This window comes from Brachionichthys hirsutus, chromosome 20 (assembly GCF_040956055.1).
Source record: "Brachionichthys hirsutus isolate HB-005 chromosome 20, CSIRO-AGI_Bhir_v1, whole genome shotgun sequence".
NCBI classification, from domain to species: domain Eukaryota; kingdom Metazoa; phylum Chordata; class Actinopteri; order Lophiiformes; family Brachionichthyidae; genus Brachionichthys; species Brachionichthys hirsutus.
Window position 1 is genome coordinate 2,359,047 of NC_090916.1, and position 12,703 is coordinate 2,371,749.

Below are 12,703 nucleotides of genomic sequence, written 5' to 3' on the forward strand. Positions count from 1 at the left end.
CGTGTCCCGGCCCCCGGTGGGACAGTCAGACGGTCCCTGTCAGCCAAAACAGACCATGTTACCAGCGTATCTACAGCTCTTAAAATTCAATAGAAAAAAAAGATCTATTCTAAATCTTCACAGCACGATCGGCATCCAAATAAATCAGCATGCACGAGCACAGACTGCATTTCATGACAATCGGTGGGGGGGGGGGGGGGGGGGGCTCCAGGATTTACATTCCACACTTTCTAACATTGCATGTTTTGAATTTCTCAACGAATACTGTACAGACCTTGATCTTTAAGCATGCATTTATTCATGGAGGTAAAGCTAAACCTTCTATTAGCCCTCATACTGGAGCTAAAAGATCTTCCTCTCCTGAAGATTTCAAGATTTTGAAGGACCCGTCTCATCCTGCAAACAACCAACACGTCTTCCGTATTTGTCTGAATATGTGGATCTTATTTGGCGTGATTGTGAGGAAGAGACGGCGGTTTGACAGAAACAGGTGAAGGATGGTGCCGCTGGTGATTACTGGTGTGCTGATTGCTCTGCGCTCCTACCTTTGTTCAGGTACATGCGGTGCTTAGATTTGAGCAGATTGTTTTTTTTTGGTAGAAGGAGAAATGTTTATTGATCAGGCTTGAGAAGCAGCATCAGTCTGCGGCTGGGAGACGAGCGCCGTGGCTCCGTAGTCTTGTTCCGACATCTTCTCCCGCGCCTAAAACCAACAGCTACTGATCACTAAATGTTGTAAGTGTTATGTGTGCTTTTTAATTGGACCATTGTGTCTGCAAATAAAGATTTGATTGATTGATTGACTAATCATTCAGGGTCCGTGGCGTGAGTCTCCAGAGTGGGATGAAATGGCTGCAGCAGAATCTGATTCTGATTTAACAAAGTTTTTTTTTTTATCATTTCCCCCCAAATGAATTCTTGCTTCAAGAATTGCATCCCCCCCCTTTTTTTTTGCACCCTAAAATCTGATGAAACTTGCTTAAATTGTTGTGAAAGTAAAAATATATATAAAAACAGAGTTTTGGTAACAAATAAGTATCAAAGCTGAACTTTCAAGGCCACCATTTCTGTCTTGTAGCTGTTTCTTGGATGCATCTAAAATAAAAAAAGTTGTTTTTTCGGTCAGCACCAATACTGCTTGTTTGTTTGTCTGTTATATGGCTACTCCCAGAATCAGTTACCTTATCTGTGAACTTTACACTTCAGTATCTGAACAGGTAAAACAAAAAGAGACAATTGCGTCAGTAAGCGTTATAAAAGCTGCCGCAGCCTAGATGTTAACTGTTTACAGTCATCTATCTAGACCGTTTCTCCCAGTGGTACCGAACAGACGGACGGGAGAGCTGCTATCTGCTCTCCCACTGGGCTTTTTCTTAGATGTGAGGTATCTGACTGCTGATACCTTAACAGCAGCAGCTCTGCAAACATGTCACCCAAGAACTTCGAGACTCACCCAGGTATAAATAAGATTATTATTATTTTCTTGTATGACAACAAGATTGGGTTTAAAAACAAGGAAGCGCAAAAGCACAGAGAGATCAGCTGGTTCTACCATCCAGGCAAACTCAATAATAAAAATGGCATCTAATTGTGGGCACATGCAAGCAGGAGTTTGCAACACACACACACACACACACACACCTGAGAAAGATAACAGTCATACAGCCAAGACAGCCCAGCAGCATCAGGTCACGTTCAGCTCCATGTTACAGAACGCTGCACGCAGCCGTCTGCGTCAGCTCGAGGCAAAAGCAAAAGCAAGACGAGCGGTCGTAGGTCGATCTCTGGATTAGCACGACACTCTCTTAATGAAATTAGACCCTGCAAACAATCAAAGCCTGACTCGGTTTGGCTTGAGCATGATGGACTTACTGTTGCTTTGGTCGATTGGTTTGCATTTTGTCTCCGCAGATCGGATTTGATAAAACCTGCAGAGCAATAAAAGACACAGATCAGATCACACAGAATGTCTTTACTGAACAGCATTAGAAAAATGACTCGAGTTCTGTTGTAAATTCACATAAAAGTGTGTGTGAGTGATGTAGTAGAGGTGACTGTCCACTAGATGGCTCCTTTGAGATTCAGTGCTGTATGGGAGGAATGTGTGAGAGTAAATGAAAATCTGAGCAAAATGCAGCGTGACTATCCTTCATCTGACCCTAGATCAGTGATTATGATTATTATTGGCCCTGTGTGGAAATTAGTTCTCAGCCTTTGATACACGCATCCAGCAGTGGGCAGTGAGAAGAGTGGGGGCCCAGCATCATGTGACATATGCCCAGAAATAACAAATCAACCTATTCCAAACCCTGGAAGGTCACGTGGGGACAACAGCGGGCCCTCAGCTGAATGGAACGCGGTGCTGAGAGATGAGCTGACTGTGCATTCTAAAGGCAGCTTCACACATGACTGCAGCCAGTCCGCTGACCTCTGTGAGTTTCATTACTGCAGTGATTTTCCAAAGGTTGAGCGCTTCAGTGGTCAAAACGGCTTTTAAAAGTTAGACATCGTTCATAAATACCCCAAAGGGTAATTAAAGTTACCTAAATGGCTTTGTATTAACGGAAGCAAAAAAAAAGTAGCTTATTCGGTAAGTGAAACATTCACACGAAGTATTTCTGATACGCTGAAGGCTGCCCCCCCCCCAGCTTTGATTAAGGAAAAAGGAACGATAACGTGACCCTGGCTACGGATCAACACTGGCTTCGGTTTCCATTTAACCCTTTGAGGGAAGTGAAACACTCAATGCTCAAAAATGTGATGCGAAGTTTGTGATCTTCAAATGAAATATCAGACGCATAAAAGACGTAGAAATCGGTCGCTGGCGGGTGACTTCATGCAGCGGGTGACTTTATGCAGCGGGTGACTTCATGCAGCGGGTCCGTCGCAGTCAGAAAGCGCTCACCTGTTAGTATTGTGCCGATTAGAAGGAAGACGCAGAGGAAGATGTTCCCTGCCAGCGTGCTGAAGCGGTCGATGATCTTACCCTGGCAGATGGTGAATATAATGCCAAACACCTGCGTATGTGGAACAAACGGATGAGAACAAAGCTGCGCACGCACACACACACACACACGTGCGCAGACAGAGGCACATCAACAGGAATAAAGAAGCCCAACAAATCCTGCTGTTTTCATCATTATTCAACATTGGAGCCCCCTGCGGCCCAAAAAAATGGATCCACGATGCAGCCGTTCAGGGGCAGGTTCCCAATAAACACGCATGTACTGCTGCACCAATGCATTGATGACTGGATGGATGCAGCAGACTATTACTGCAGTATTGTCCAGGCGTTGTTTTGCTCTAACACACGTACGCGGGGTCTACTTGAGAAGATCTTTTCCCCCCCGTCAGCCAATGAGAACGCTTGTTCTCATGTGGGCCTCTTTCGCCTGCACACATTGTGTCGGGGAGCAGCTCCCGCATCGCTGACTCGTACCTGGGCCGAACAGTTGAGCAGACCCGAGGAGGTTCCCTCTGACTCCGGGTACGTCAGCTCAACGGCGAACTCAAAGCCCAGCGGGAGGTAGCCCGTCATGAAGAACCTGGACGCGCACACACACACACACAGCTCTTAAAGAACATTGGGAACAGCAATTTGACATTAGCAACCGGATTAATTGCAGGTCTGCCTATTCAAACACAAATCTCCTACAATTAAATTGAATATAACTGCAATAATAATAACAATTAATTAATAATTGCACCTTTTAAAAGTCAATGTCTTCTCTTGTCCATGAGTTCGAGGATCTTTATTTGTATTTTTTTGGTAGTTTTACAGATAAAGCGGGCACTATGAGCATTTCATCCGTTGGGAACATCCTGTTGTCCTGGCAACGAGACAAACTTAATAATAAAGGCTGCGTGATAGCATGCGACCGCTGTCGTTATGCCAGCGGCCTCAGAAGAGTTTACAAACCGGCGGCACCGCATGCAACACACCGTTTCATTTCCTCTCCATTTAAAAAACCAAACACCAGTCAAGAGTTTGTTTGAGGATTATCAGGTGATAAATAGACAAACAGAAACGACTAATTGCTGGAAAACAGGAGTATAAACATCTCATCCCTGCCACTGTGTTTACCCAACATTGATCAAGAGGTTGTTGTTTTTTTGCGTGTGTAATCTTAATAACAGACAGACCGATCAATAAACAAACTGATGCATAGAGTACATCATCTCTTTTATCTTATCGATTTGTGATTTAAGGTGTGAAAGAATCCAAGTCTACCCCAGGGCTCCAGCGGTGAGGAAGACAACCCAGAGGTGTCCCAGAGACAGCGTAGCAGCGTAGACTATCATCCCCACCAAGGACATGAAGTAGACGACGAGGGTCGTCTGCCTGGAGAACAAATAAAGAGCAGAATCACAAGTCTAAGGCAGTGTCTTCCTTGCGATCGCATTGCTGCGCCGTTTCTCCAGAGCTCACGCTTACTTGTACGTCTTAGTTTTGTCCAGCCAAAGGCCACAGATCAGGGAGCCAACCATGCCCGCGATGACGATGGTGAGACCAATCCTGCCAGCGTTGACCTCTTCGCCCTAAAAAGATCAGAGTAAAAGGACTTGGGTTCGCGACCAGAAGACGGGACATGTCAAGGAAATGGACATTTAGACAGAACGCAGACTTTCATCTCAAGCAGTGAGACCATAAGAGTTGAATGAACGCTGTGTCCTAAGGGAACGGCGTTTACCAAGTCCAATCACAATGTACCGGTAATTAAGTGTGTTATCAGTCCAGGTTATGGCTGTGCACATGTGGACGCGTGCAGCAGCGTCAATGTGACCTAAAACATGGACATAAGTGACAGGTAGTGCCGGAGGTCTTCATGCATCCTTGCAGACGCGGCGGGCGGGACTTACAGGGTAATGCTCGATGATCATGCGGTTCAGCAGGGTGCTGACGGAGTAGAAGCAGCCCACGTTCAAGCCTGCCGGGTGGGAAATGAAGGAAAAACAGTTACATCGTCTGCTCCGGCATCGCTATAAGAAGGATCAAACGGCTGCGCTGCTGTTGTGGTTTTTCTTTGACGCAACGCCTTAGACATCAAATACATAGAACGACTATGAACCTGCCTTTTAAACAGGCGCAAGGAAAGCAAACCTGAGGATGCACATTGTGAACACAAACAGTGCAGGGTTTTTTTTTTTTATTGAAAATGATCCTGTTTCGCGGATATAAACTGGACATTTGGAGAACAGAAGCTTCTCAAGTCAAAGAGGCGGAGACATTACGTACTAGCAATCACGTGGCCGGCGTCAAGTGTTCTTGATTTCCCCCCCATCCACAAAAAAGAATACAGAGATAACAGCGACGATGAACCAACCATAAGTGATGATGAGGAGGACGAAGGGCCTGTTGCGCAGCAGCCTGAGAATGGAGGCTCTGTAGGAATACTGCTCCGGCGGGATAGTCCGGGCTATGGCCTGGGCCTGGGTCGGAGGAAGCGTCGGACGCTCTTGGAAGACTGACGAGTGGAGAGAGAAAATAAACGACAAATAAGTCCACATGATGAAACCATGTGAAAAACAGAACATGCGACTGTGAAGACGAGACAAAGCGCTGGAACGTACATTAATATTTCACATTTCAATGCATCCTCCGCCCAACGTTCCCTCTAAGCTGCGCGCGTGCGTAATTGTGCACTGCTGATGCGGCCTTCTTAGCACGCCAGAGTGAAAAGGAGATGCGATTCTTTAACACTAGAACTACCAAGGCAGTCTTTTTTTTTTATACTTTTGTGCACTTTGAGGTTTGCGTTCAAATATAAAGTGCCTTCAACATAACATGTATTATTATGATGTTGCTCACATTTGTCCGAGGGTCTGCTCAGGGAGTTTGTGTGTCTACTCAGACACATGAAAAATTAGAGGGAACATTGCCTCCGCCTCGTGTTGGCATCTTATCAGGCTTGTTAACTCGCACCGCTTCCTGCAGCCCCCCCAACCCAACACAAATGCACCGTATCCTGTAATCTCAAGATGAACTGGACTTCTGAGCCGGGCCACAGGTTATCTTTTGCAGCAGCAACTGTGCTGTGGCCCTCCTCCGGTGAAAGCACGTCTCCTCCGGCACCGCGAGGCAGATGTTCTTGTGGTTCTTGGAGCCGAGCCAGCCGTTCCTCTGTCCAGAGGCAGATCTGAGAGTTTGCTTTCAGCGACGTGTTCTCACTAATCCTATGAAGCCCAGACCTCCTCTTTTAGACCTCTCTGACAATCGTTTCTATGCATAGAAAAGAATGTTTGCTGACCTGCTTGAACAAATAGTCTTTGAAAATGTCTGTATGATTAACGTGTTCTAACAGTTTCATCGCCTGAGGAATCCCACCATTCAGTCAAGCAGATCCACCTGGGGGGGGGGGGACTTTCCTGCGTCATTAACTTTATGACATTTATAAACTGTTCTCCAGTTTATAAACTTTTTGTTTCAGGCAATAAAGAATGACTTTATTTAACGGGGCAAGATCAAATTTTCAAACTGGCCGGCTTCTTGCTTCACGGCAAGCGGGGGGGCCTTGGGTTCAAATCCGCCTGAGCAGTTAGCACGTTCTCCCTCGCTGTCCGTTTCCTAGTAGAGGTCTGTCTCCCTTGTGACGATCTGGTGACTCATCCAGGCTGAAATCTACCGCCTAATAAAGTCAGTTGGGGGGGGGAAGCCTCTGGGCTCTTGTGAACCCACATAGGATAAGCAGTTACAAAAATGAGTAATCTCCCCGTTAGCACATGATAAAATGCCCTCCTACATTATCTGGGCTGATATGTCCAATCCCTACAACACAAAGGCCCCGTGTCCAACCGATCACGCTGAACAAGGAGAACTCTGTTCCTAAATGACATTGAAGACCCGAGTAGTTTTATTTCTAGTACCTTTAAAGCAATCAAGGCTAGCTGCCCCCCCCCCCCCCCCTTTATGGTTTGTCACAAGCCAAGACTGATGGAAACCCCTGACAGAAGGAACCAGGTCCATCAAAGTACCGGTACACGATTTGGGGTTTTACTTTATTCAGCTCATGTTTTGCAACTTCTCTCCTTCTGTTACTTACGTCACATTTGTATTACTTTTCATTTTTCTACCTCCTTTAAATTGTTTACATTGGGTTATTGCTCAGCGCACTGTGATGCTGTACCATGCAGTCTTCCAGTTCGTGGAGCTGTGCATTTTTTAGTGTAGCAACACTGGCAGTTGATTCAGTCTCAGCGGCGCACTTGGTGCGGCACAAGAGTCTTTTTGTGCTTTTGAATGCAACAAACTTTGACGAGGGCCCACAAACAACCCTCCCTCATTCCAGAATGAAGCAGCTTTTTCATCCAACTTGTTCCTCCAGTCGGACAACTCCACAGTTCATTCTTTATCTTTATGGAGGAGGACACATTCTTAAATCATTACCCAGTGCTGCATTCTGACTGTCCCTGTAATTAATCTACTGCCCTCCTCCTTCGCAGCACATGAGTCAACTTTTCTCACGTAGCAAAAAGGATGCGGCGCCGCGGCTCCACTTGGGAAGCTAAACATGAAACATTTTCATCTCTGAGATCAAATAAGCTTGAACAATAGGAAAATGGAAAAAGGTCAAAGTGAATGGCGAGCAAAGAGGAAGCAGACTGCAGCTGCGCACGTTGCTGAGGACTCATATCCTGTTTGGCAAAGACGCGTCACGTCACTTCCTTCAAAAAGAAACTGCACAGTGCTTATGTAGAACTATACTTCATAACGTAGCATGATTAGTGAATTTCCCATTATGGGATTACTGGTAATACAATTAATCTGTAAATTCCTCTATTGTGATGTTTTACGGTGTTTTTGTACCCAGAGAAGAGATATTTCTCTTTGCTCCACAATCTTTACCTCCGCCGAGGCGGGGGTTATGTGATCGCCGGCGTTTGTCTGTCCATCACATCCGTTAGCAAGATAACTCAAAAAGTTCTGGACTGATTTTTGGGAAATGTTGGGACTGTTACCAGGAACAGATTATTGTATTTTGGCAATGATTTAAGAAAATATCCCTGATTATGAAACAGTTTGGAATATTTGGTAACATTGCAGTCAATGGAGCTTCAACTTTTGTTCCTGAATGTCTCGGGTTGATTATTGACCAATTTTTATGGAATCTGACACAGTCATGTAGGGCGGGGGCCTCTATCTCACCACCAAATATCATCTGGATCGGATCCAGAATGGAGGCAGTAAAAAAATATGAAATTATAACATTGAAAGATCCGTTTACGGATTCATAAATCAATTAAAAATACAGACAAACTCCAATTCACTTTTCATGATTGGTGTATTAAAGATAACAAGAACAATCTTGAACCTTTTGGTGATGATCCAGATCACCATGTGGACGGTGTAAATCTAATCATGAGGGGAATGAGCTGCTCGGCGGAGGTCTGCGCTCTCTGAATGCTTTTCTAGTTGTTAATGTTTTGTTCATGGTTGGTTTTGTCATACAGGAAGAAACTTCGCATTTTTATTGCCTGCTGAATGCTGCTCCTTGTCAGGGTGGAACTGTGTTATAAATTAAAGCACCAGGCACATCCACTAAAGGAGAAAATCTGATTTTCACACACTGAAAATTTTGATACAATACACACATTAAAAAAAGTAAAAAAAAACATGTTTTTGAGTATCAAACCTTCATAGTGGCTGCAACAAGTCAGTTTTATATGCAGAGGACTTGGGAGAGCCGCTCCAAACATGCTGCGCAAAGCTTTAGCGTTTCATACGACCGGTTTACATGGGTCGTCACGGTTACGATACGAGAAGTCTTACCAAAAACCACCAGGATGAAGAGTACGGTCGCCACTCCTGCTGTGATGTAGAACATAATGCTAATGTGGTGAGCCAGCTCGTCCATGTCGTCCACATTGGGCACCAGGATAGGAGGGACCAGGAAGCCAATGGCAATCCCCAGCTACAAAAGGCATAATAAAGAAAATCATGATTAGAAATGAATGTAACATCCTTTGTTTGTGAGGAAAAAAAACCCAAAAAAACAAAACAAATTTGATTTAAAACAGTGAGCAAATCTTTAGAGGTTAGTATTCCTTTTTGTCGCATCACAAACTATTATAGCAATTTATTGGCAATTTTTTTCCCTGTAAACGTCATTTAGTTTCTAAATGTAAATCTAATTTCGTTTTGTGCGGGTTTGCATGCGCAAAAATAAAGCTTCCGTCTTAATCCTTCTCGGCGATTTGCATTTCTGCATGTGGAAGTGGGCCATCATGACAAGAGAGCAGGTGCAGTAACATTTTAATTCCGTCACGGAGATACTTGATCGATGCAATTACCGGGAAAGAGAACGAAAACAAGACATTTCAGATATTGGTGCAAATCCCATATTAGAGGGCACAACTGCAAAAAAAAAAAAAAAAAATGTTATCTAACAAACTCAACAAAATAATGCAGTGTTTTTAAGTTTAGCATTTAGGCTAAATGTGGAGAGTTTTCTGCAGACAGCTGAAATGATTTGCGCAAGGCCTCTCACGCCGGAACACTAGAAAGTCTCACGCGACTCTGGCCTCTCGTGCAGCCCCGCGTAATATACAGACACTGATACAGACAAAGACCCAACCTCGAATCCCAACACTCCTATGGAACAGGCAGAGGAAACCTCTCTCTCTCCGAACCACAGCGATGCAAGGCGAGAAGACATGCCCATGGTGAAGGCAGAGGCGGAGGCGCACACAAACTGGCCAAAAAAGGTGACTGCAAACATGTTGGGGCTGGCACTGCCAGTTTTTATCCAAGCACCAATACAGTTAAAGGCTGCTCCAACAAGGACAACGTCCCGGATTCCCCTGGTGTCCAGAAGCCATAGCACGGGCAGGATAAGAGGGACGTACGGGGCACAGTAGACCATGGACAACCAGTCGATGGCCACATAGTTAATATCATAGAAGCGCATGAATATGTTGCTGATAATGCTGTACTGAAGCCACATGAAGGAATTCCAGCACGAAATGGTGCAGAAGAGGAACAGCATTAGCCACCGCCGGCGGTAAAGCTTGGTCTCAGCCTCGGGGGCCAGCTGTGCCGGGTGACTGGGTAAAGCCTCAAAGTCCACGGGTGAAGCGGCGGAGACGGCGGCGCCTGACAATCCCGGGCTCCGCTGAAGAGAAGCAGGGCCCACAAAAGGAGTCTTTAAAGCCTCGGCCCATGGCCGGCCATGAACCTGGAGTTCAGAGTCTTCAGAGCCACCGTTCAAGGTACCGTTTTGTTGCATTTTAGCCGTCTTGAAATGTCCTTATCAGTCTCCTGTCCTTGCGTGGAAGAGGCAAACCGGACGGCAAGCGCAGCCGCCGTCGCTGGAGTCTGTTCACAAGTCACTGCACATGCATTCAGCCCAGCCATGTGATGTTTAATGCAGGAATCTCCACCCCTGTTTCGTTGTCAAGGCAGTTTTTTGTGCGTCGGACCCCGGAGCAGTCACGGGTCAGAGACAGGGGACGGGGCTGTTCAGCAAACTTAGAAACAAAACCGGGTTCGATTGCAAGCCAACAACGTCCATGAATGACTGACAAAAGCTAAAGGTCTGAAGGACGACATGGAAAGTCAAACACACAAGTAGAAAAAACTAAAAACTTACATTTGACTATATTAAAGAATAAATAGAAACAGTCAGATCAAATAATGGCAGCCTGACAATGACCAGGAGACGTCACTCAGAATAAATCCACTCCCTGAAGACACCACCGTTCAGACCGTCTTCAGTCTTTGGTCTCGCTTGACGCCTGAACCCGACAGGTAAAGCAGGGCGTCACTCCGTTCCGCCCCTGTGACAGCTTGGGAGGCAGCATCAGCATCAAAACAGGCATCTGTGTGTGCTCCACCTCGGAAACAACGCAAAGTACTGAATCCCAACTTGCTCCCTGGGTGCTATAAGGGCAGTCTGCTGCTCCTCACGGATGGGTTGATGTTGTGTTATGTACGCCCCACGATGCGCTGGCGACACACCCGCGGCGTACCCCCGACGCTCGCCCGTAACCAGCCGGGAGAGTCTCCAGCAACACCAGTGACCCACAAAGCAGATAAAGCGGCTGTAGGCGAGACGATCGAGGTCGTCTTCATCTCCAAGAACGTGGATGGACGGGTGTGTTTTTGTACAATTAGATGTGACTATATTTAAACATGACAACGGAGCTGTCTGACAAGGGCCAACAGCAAACAGGCGGAAAACGGAGGTGCAGACGATCAGGAAAAAGAAGCAGTCAGAAAACCCACGGTGGAGGGAAGAAGCCAAGAGGGAAAAGACGGACGGTGAATCTGACGTCTCCTCTAAATCCCATCATTCGTACAAATGTTGTTTGTACATTCAACCGGAACCCATTTTCTGTCCAACGGAAGCTTTACCAGAGACATCTGAGCCGAGTCGCAGACTTAAGCTGTAAGCGGTGTAAAATAAAGAAGCATTGGACAGTACACACACACATTGGTGCAGTGGGTAGCGCTGATGCCTCACAGCACGAAGGTGGAGTTTCTATGTTCTCCCCGTGTCTGCGTGGGTCTTAGGTGTGAGTGTGAGCATGAGCGGGTTTTTGTACTGGAAACTAGTCCAGGGTGTAACCCCCCCCCCCCCGCCCCCACACACACACACATTCAGATGGGATAGGCTCTAGAATAACCCGTGACCTGGATACAGATTAGTGGCTGAAGATGGCAGGATTACAATCGTCTAATAATTCCATTAATATGAGCCTTTTATGTACACAGATTTGTTTCACATTTCATGCTGATGCGTTTTTGGGCGTCATAAACTTGCTCAGTCTTAGATGACTAATTCAGACCACAGTCACTGCAGTGAACCTCATGTTGAGTTGATATTTAGTGTGTAGTTGTGTACAATACAACAGTCACAAAAACAACCGACACGGCAAAGTGTTGGCGTGCAAGGGTCACGATGCAGAGATGAAAGTTATTATATATATATAATATATATTATTTATATGTATATATTATATAAGGTCACCCGGGATTATTATATATATATATATATATATAATATATATATATTCTGCGAGCTTTCTTTACTGACATTATAATTACATTCCATTTTATTGATGAATAAAACGACTTTGTGTGTAAGAGAGGGAGAAAAACGGATGGAGAGAGTACAAAGATAGTTCATGAGAAAACTCTGAGAGTCTGTGGCAAAAAGATAAAAAAAATAAAAATAACAATGGAGTTTAACATTGCAGGGAGCAGAGGCCTCCTGAAGTCTGGTCCCAGACTCGCCCCTGACATCACTGGACAGTTTGACTACCAGCTGTCTGATCATTGACCAGAGGGCAGCCTACCTGGTTCCCGAAGACTCCGATGGAGCAGGCGGTGGACACCTCCCCCGAGCCGAACCACACCGACGCGATCCTGGACGGCATTCCGAGGATGAAGAGCTGCGCGAAGGAGCAGCACAGCTGCCCCAGGAAGGTGACGGCGAACAGGTCCGGCCTGACGCTCGCCACCTTGACCCAGGTCCCGGCGCAGTTGAGCGCCGTGGCCACCAGCGCGATCACCCGCAGCCCCTTTTTGTCCAGCAGCCAGGTCACCGGGAAGATGAAGGGAATGTACGTCAGCATGTAGATCATGGACATCCAGTCGATGGTAAAGGCGTCCACGTGGTAGAACTTCATGAAGATGTTGTTGATGATGCCGTACTGGATCCACTGGAAGGAGTTGCACAGCGAGTAGGAGCTGAACAGCAGGACG

The 12,703-nt window shown here is 46.0% G+C and overlaps 1 protein-coding gene across 1 annotated transcript; it reads right to left on the minus strand.

Moving 5' to 3' along the window:
- Positions 1-619: 619 nt before the first annotated feature.
- flvcr2b (FLVCR choline and putative heme transporter 2b) lies at positions 620-10,223 on the minus strand. The gene is made up of 10 exons (XM_068753561.1): positions 9,573-10,223; positions 8,768-8,909; positions 5,325-5,465; positions 4,861-4,928; positions 4,436-4,539; positions 4,232-4,342; positions 3,440-3,545; positions 2,906-3,017; positions 1,873-1,928; positions 620-703 (listed from the first exon to the last, which is right to left on the minus strand). Exons 1-10 carry the CDS (start codon positions 10,221-10,223, stop codon positions 620-622), a joined length of 1,575 nt encoding a protein of 524 aa, XP_068609662.1.
- Positions 10,224-12,703: the final 2,480 nt, after the last annotated feature.

Excerpts from the sequence above, each read along its gene's own strand:
- flvcr2b (XM_068753561.1), bottom strand. The coding sequence starts at position 10,223 with ATGCAACAAAACGGTACCTTGAACGGTGGCTCTGAAGACTCTGAACTC. Across the intron at positions 5,466-8,767 it reads CTTCATCCTGGTGGTTTTTG|TCTTCCAAGAGCGTCCGACG; the intron begins GTAAGACTTCTC and ends TCCACTCGTCAG. Across the intron at positions 4,540-4,860 it reads TGATCATCGAGCATTACCCT|GGCGAAGAGGTCAACGCTGG; the intron begins GTAAGTCCCGCC and ends TGATCTTTTTAG.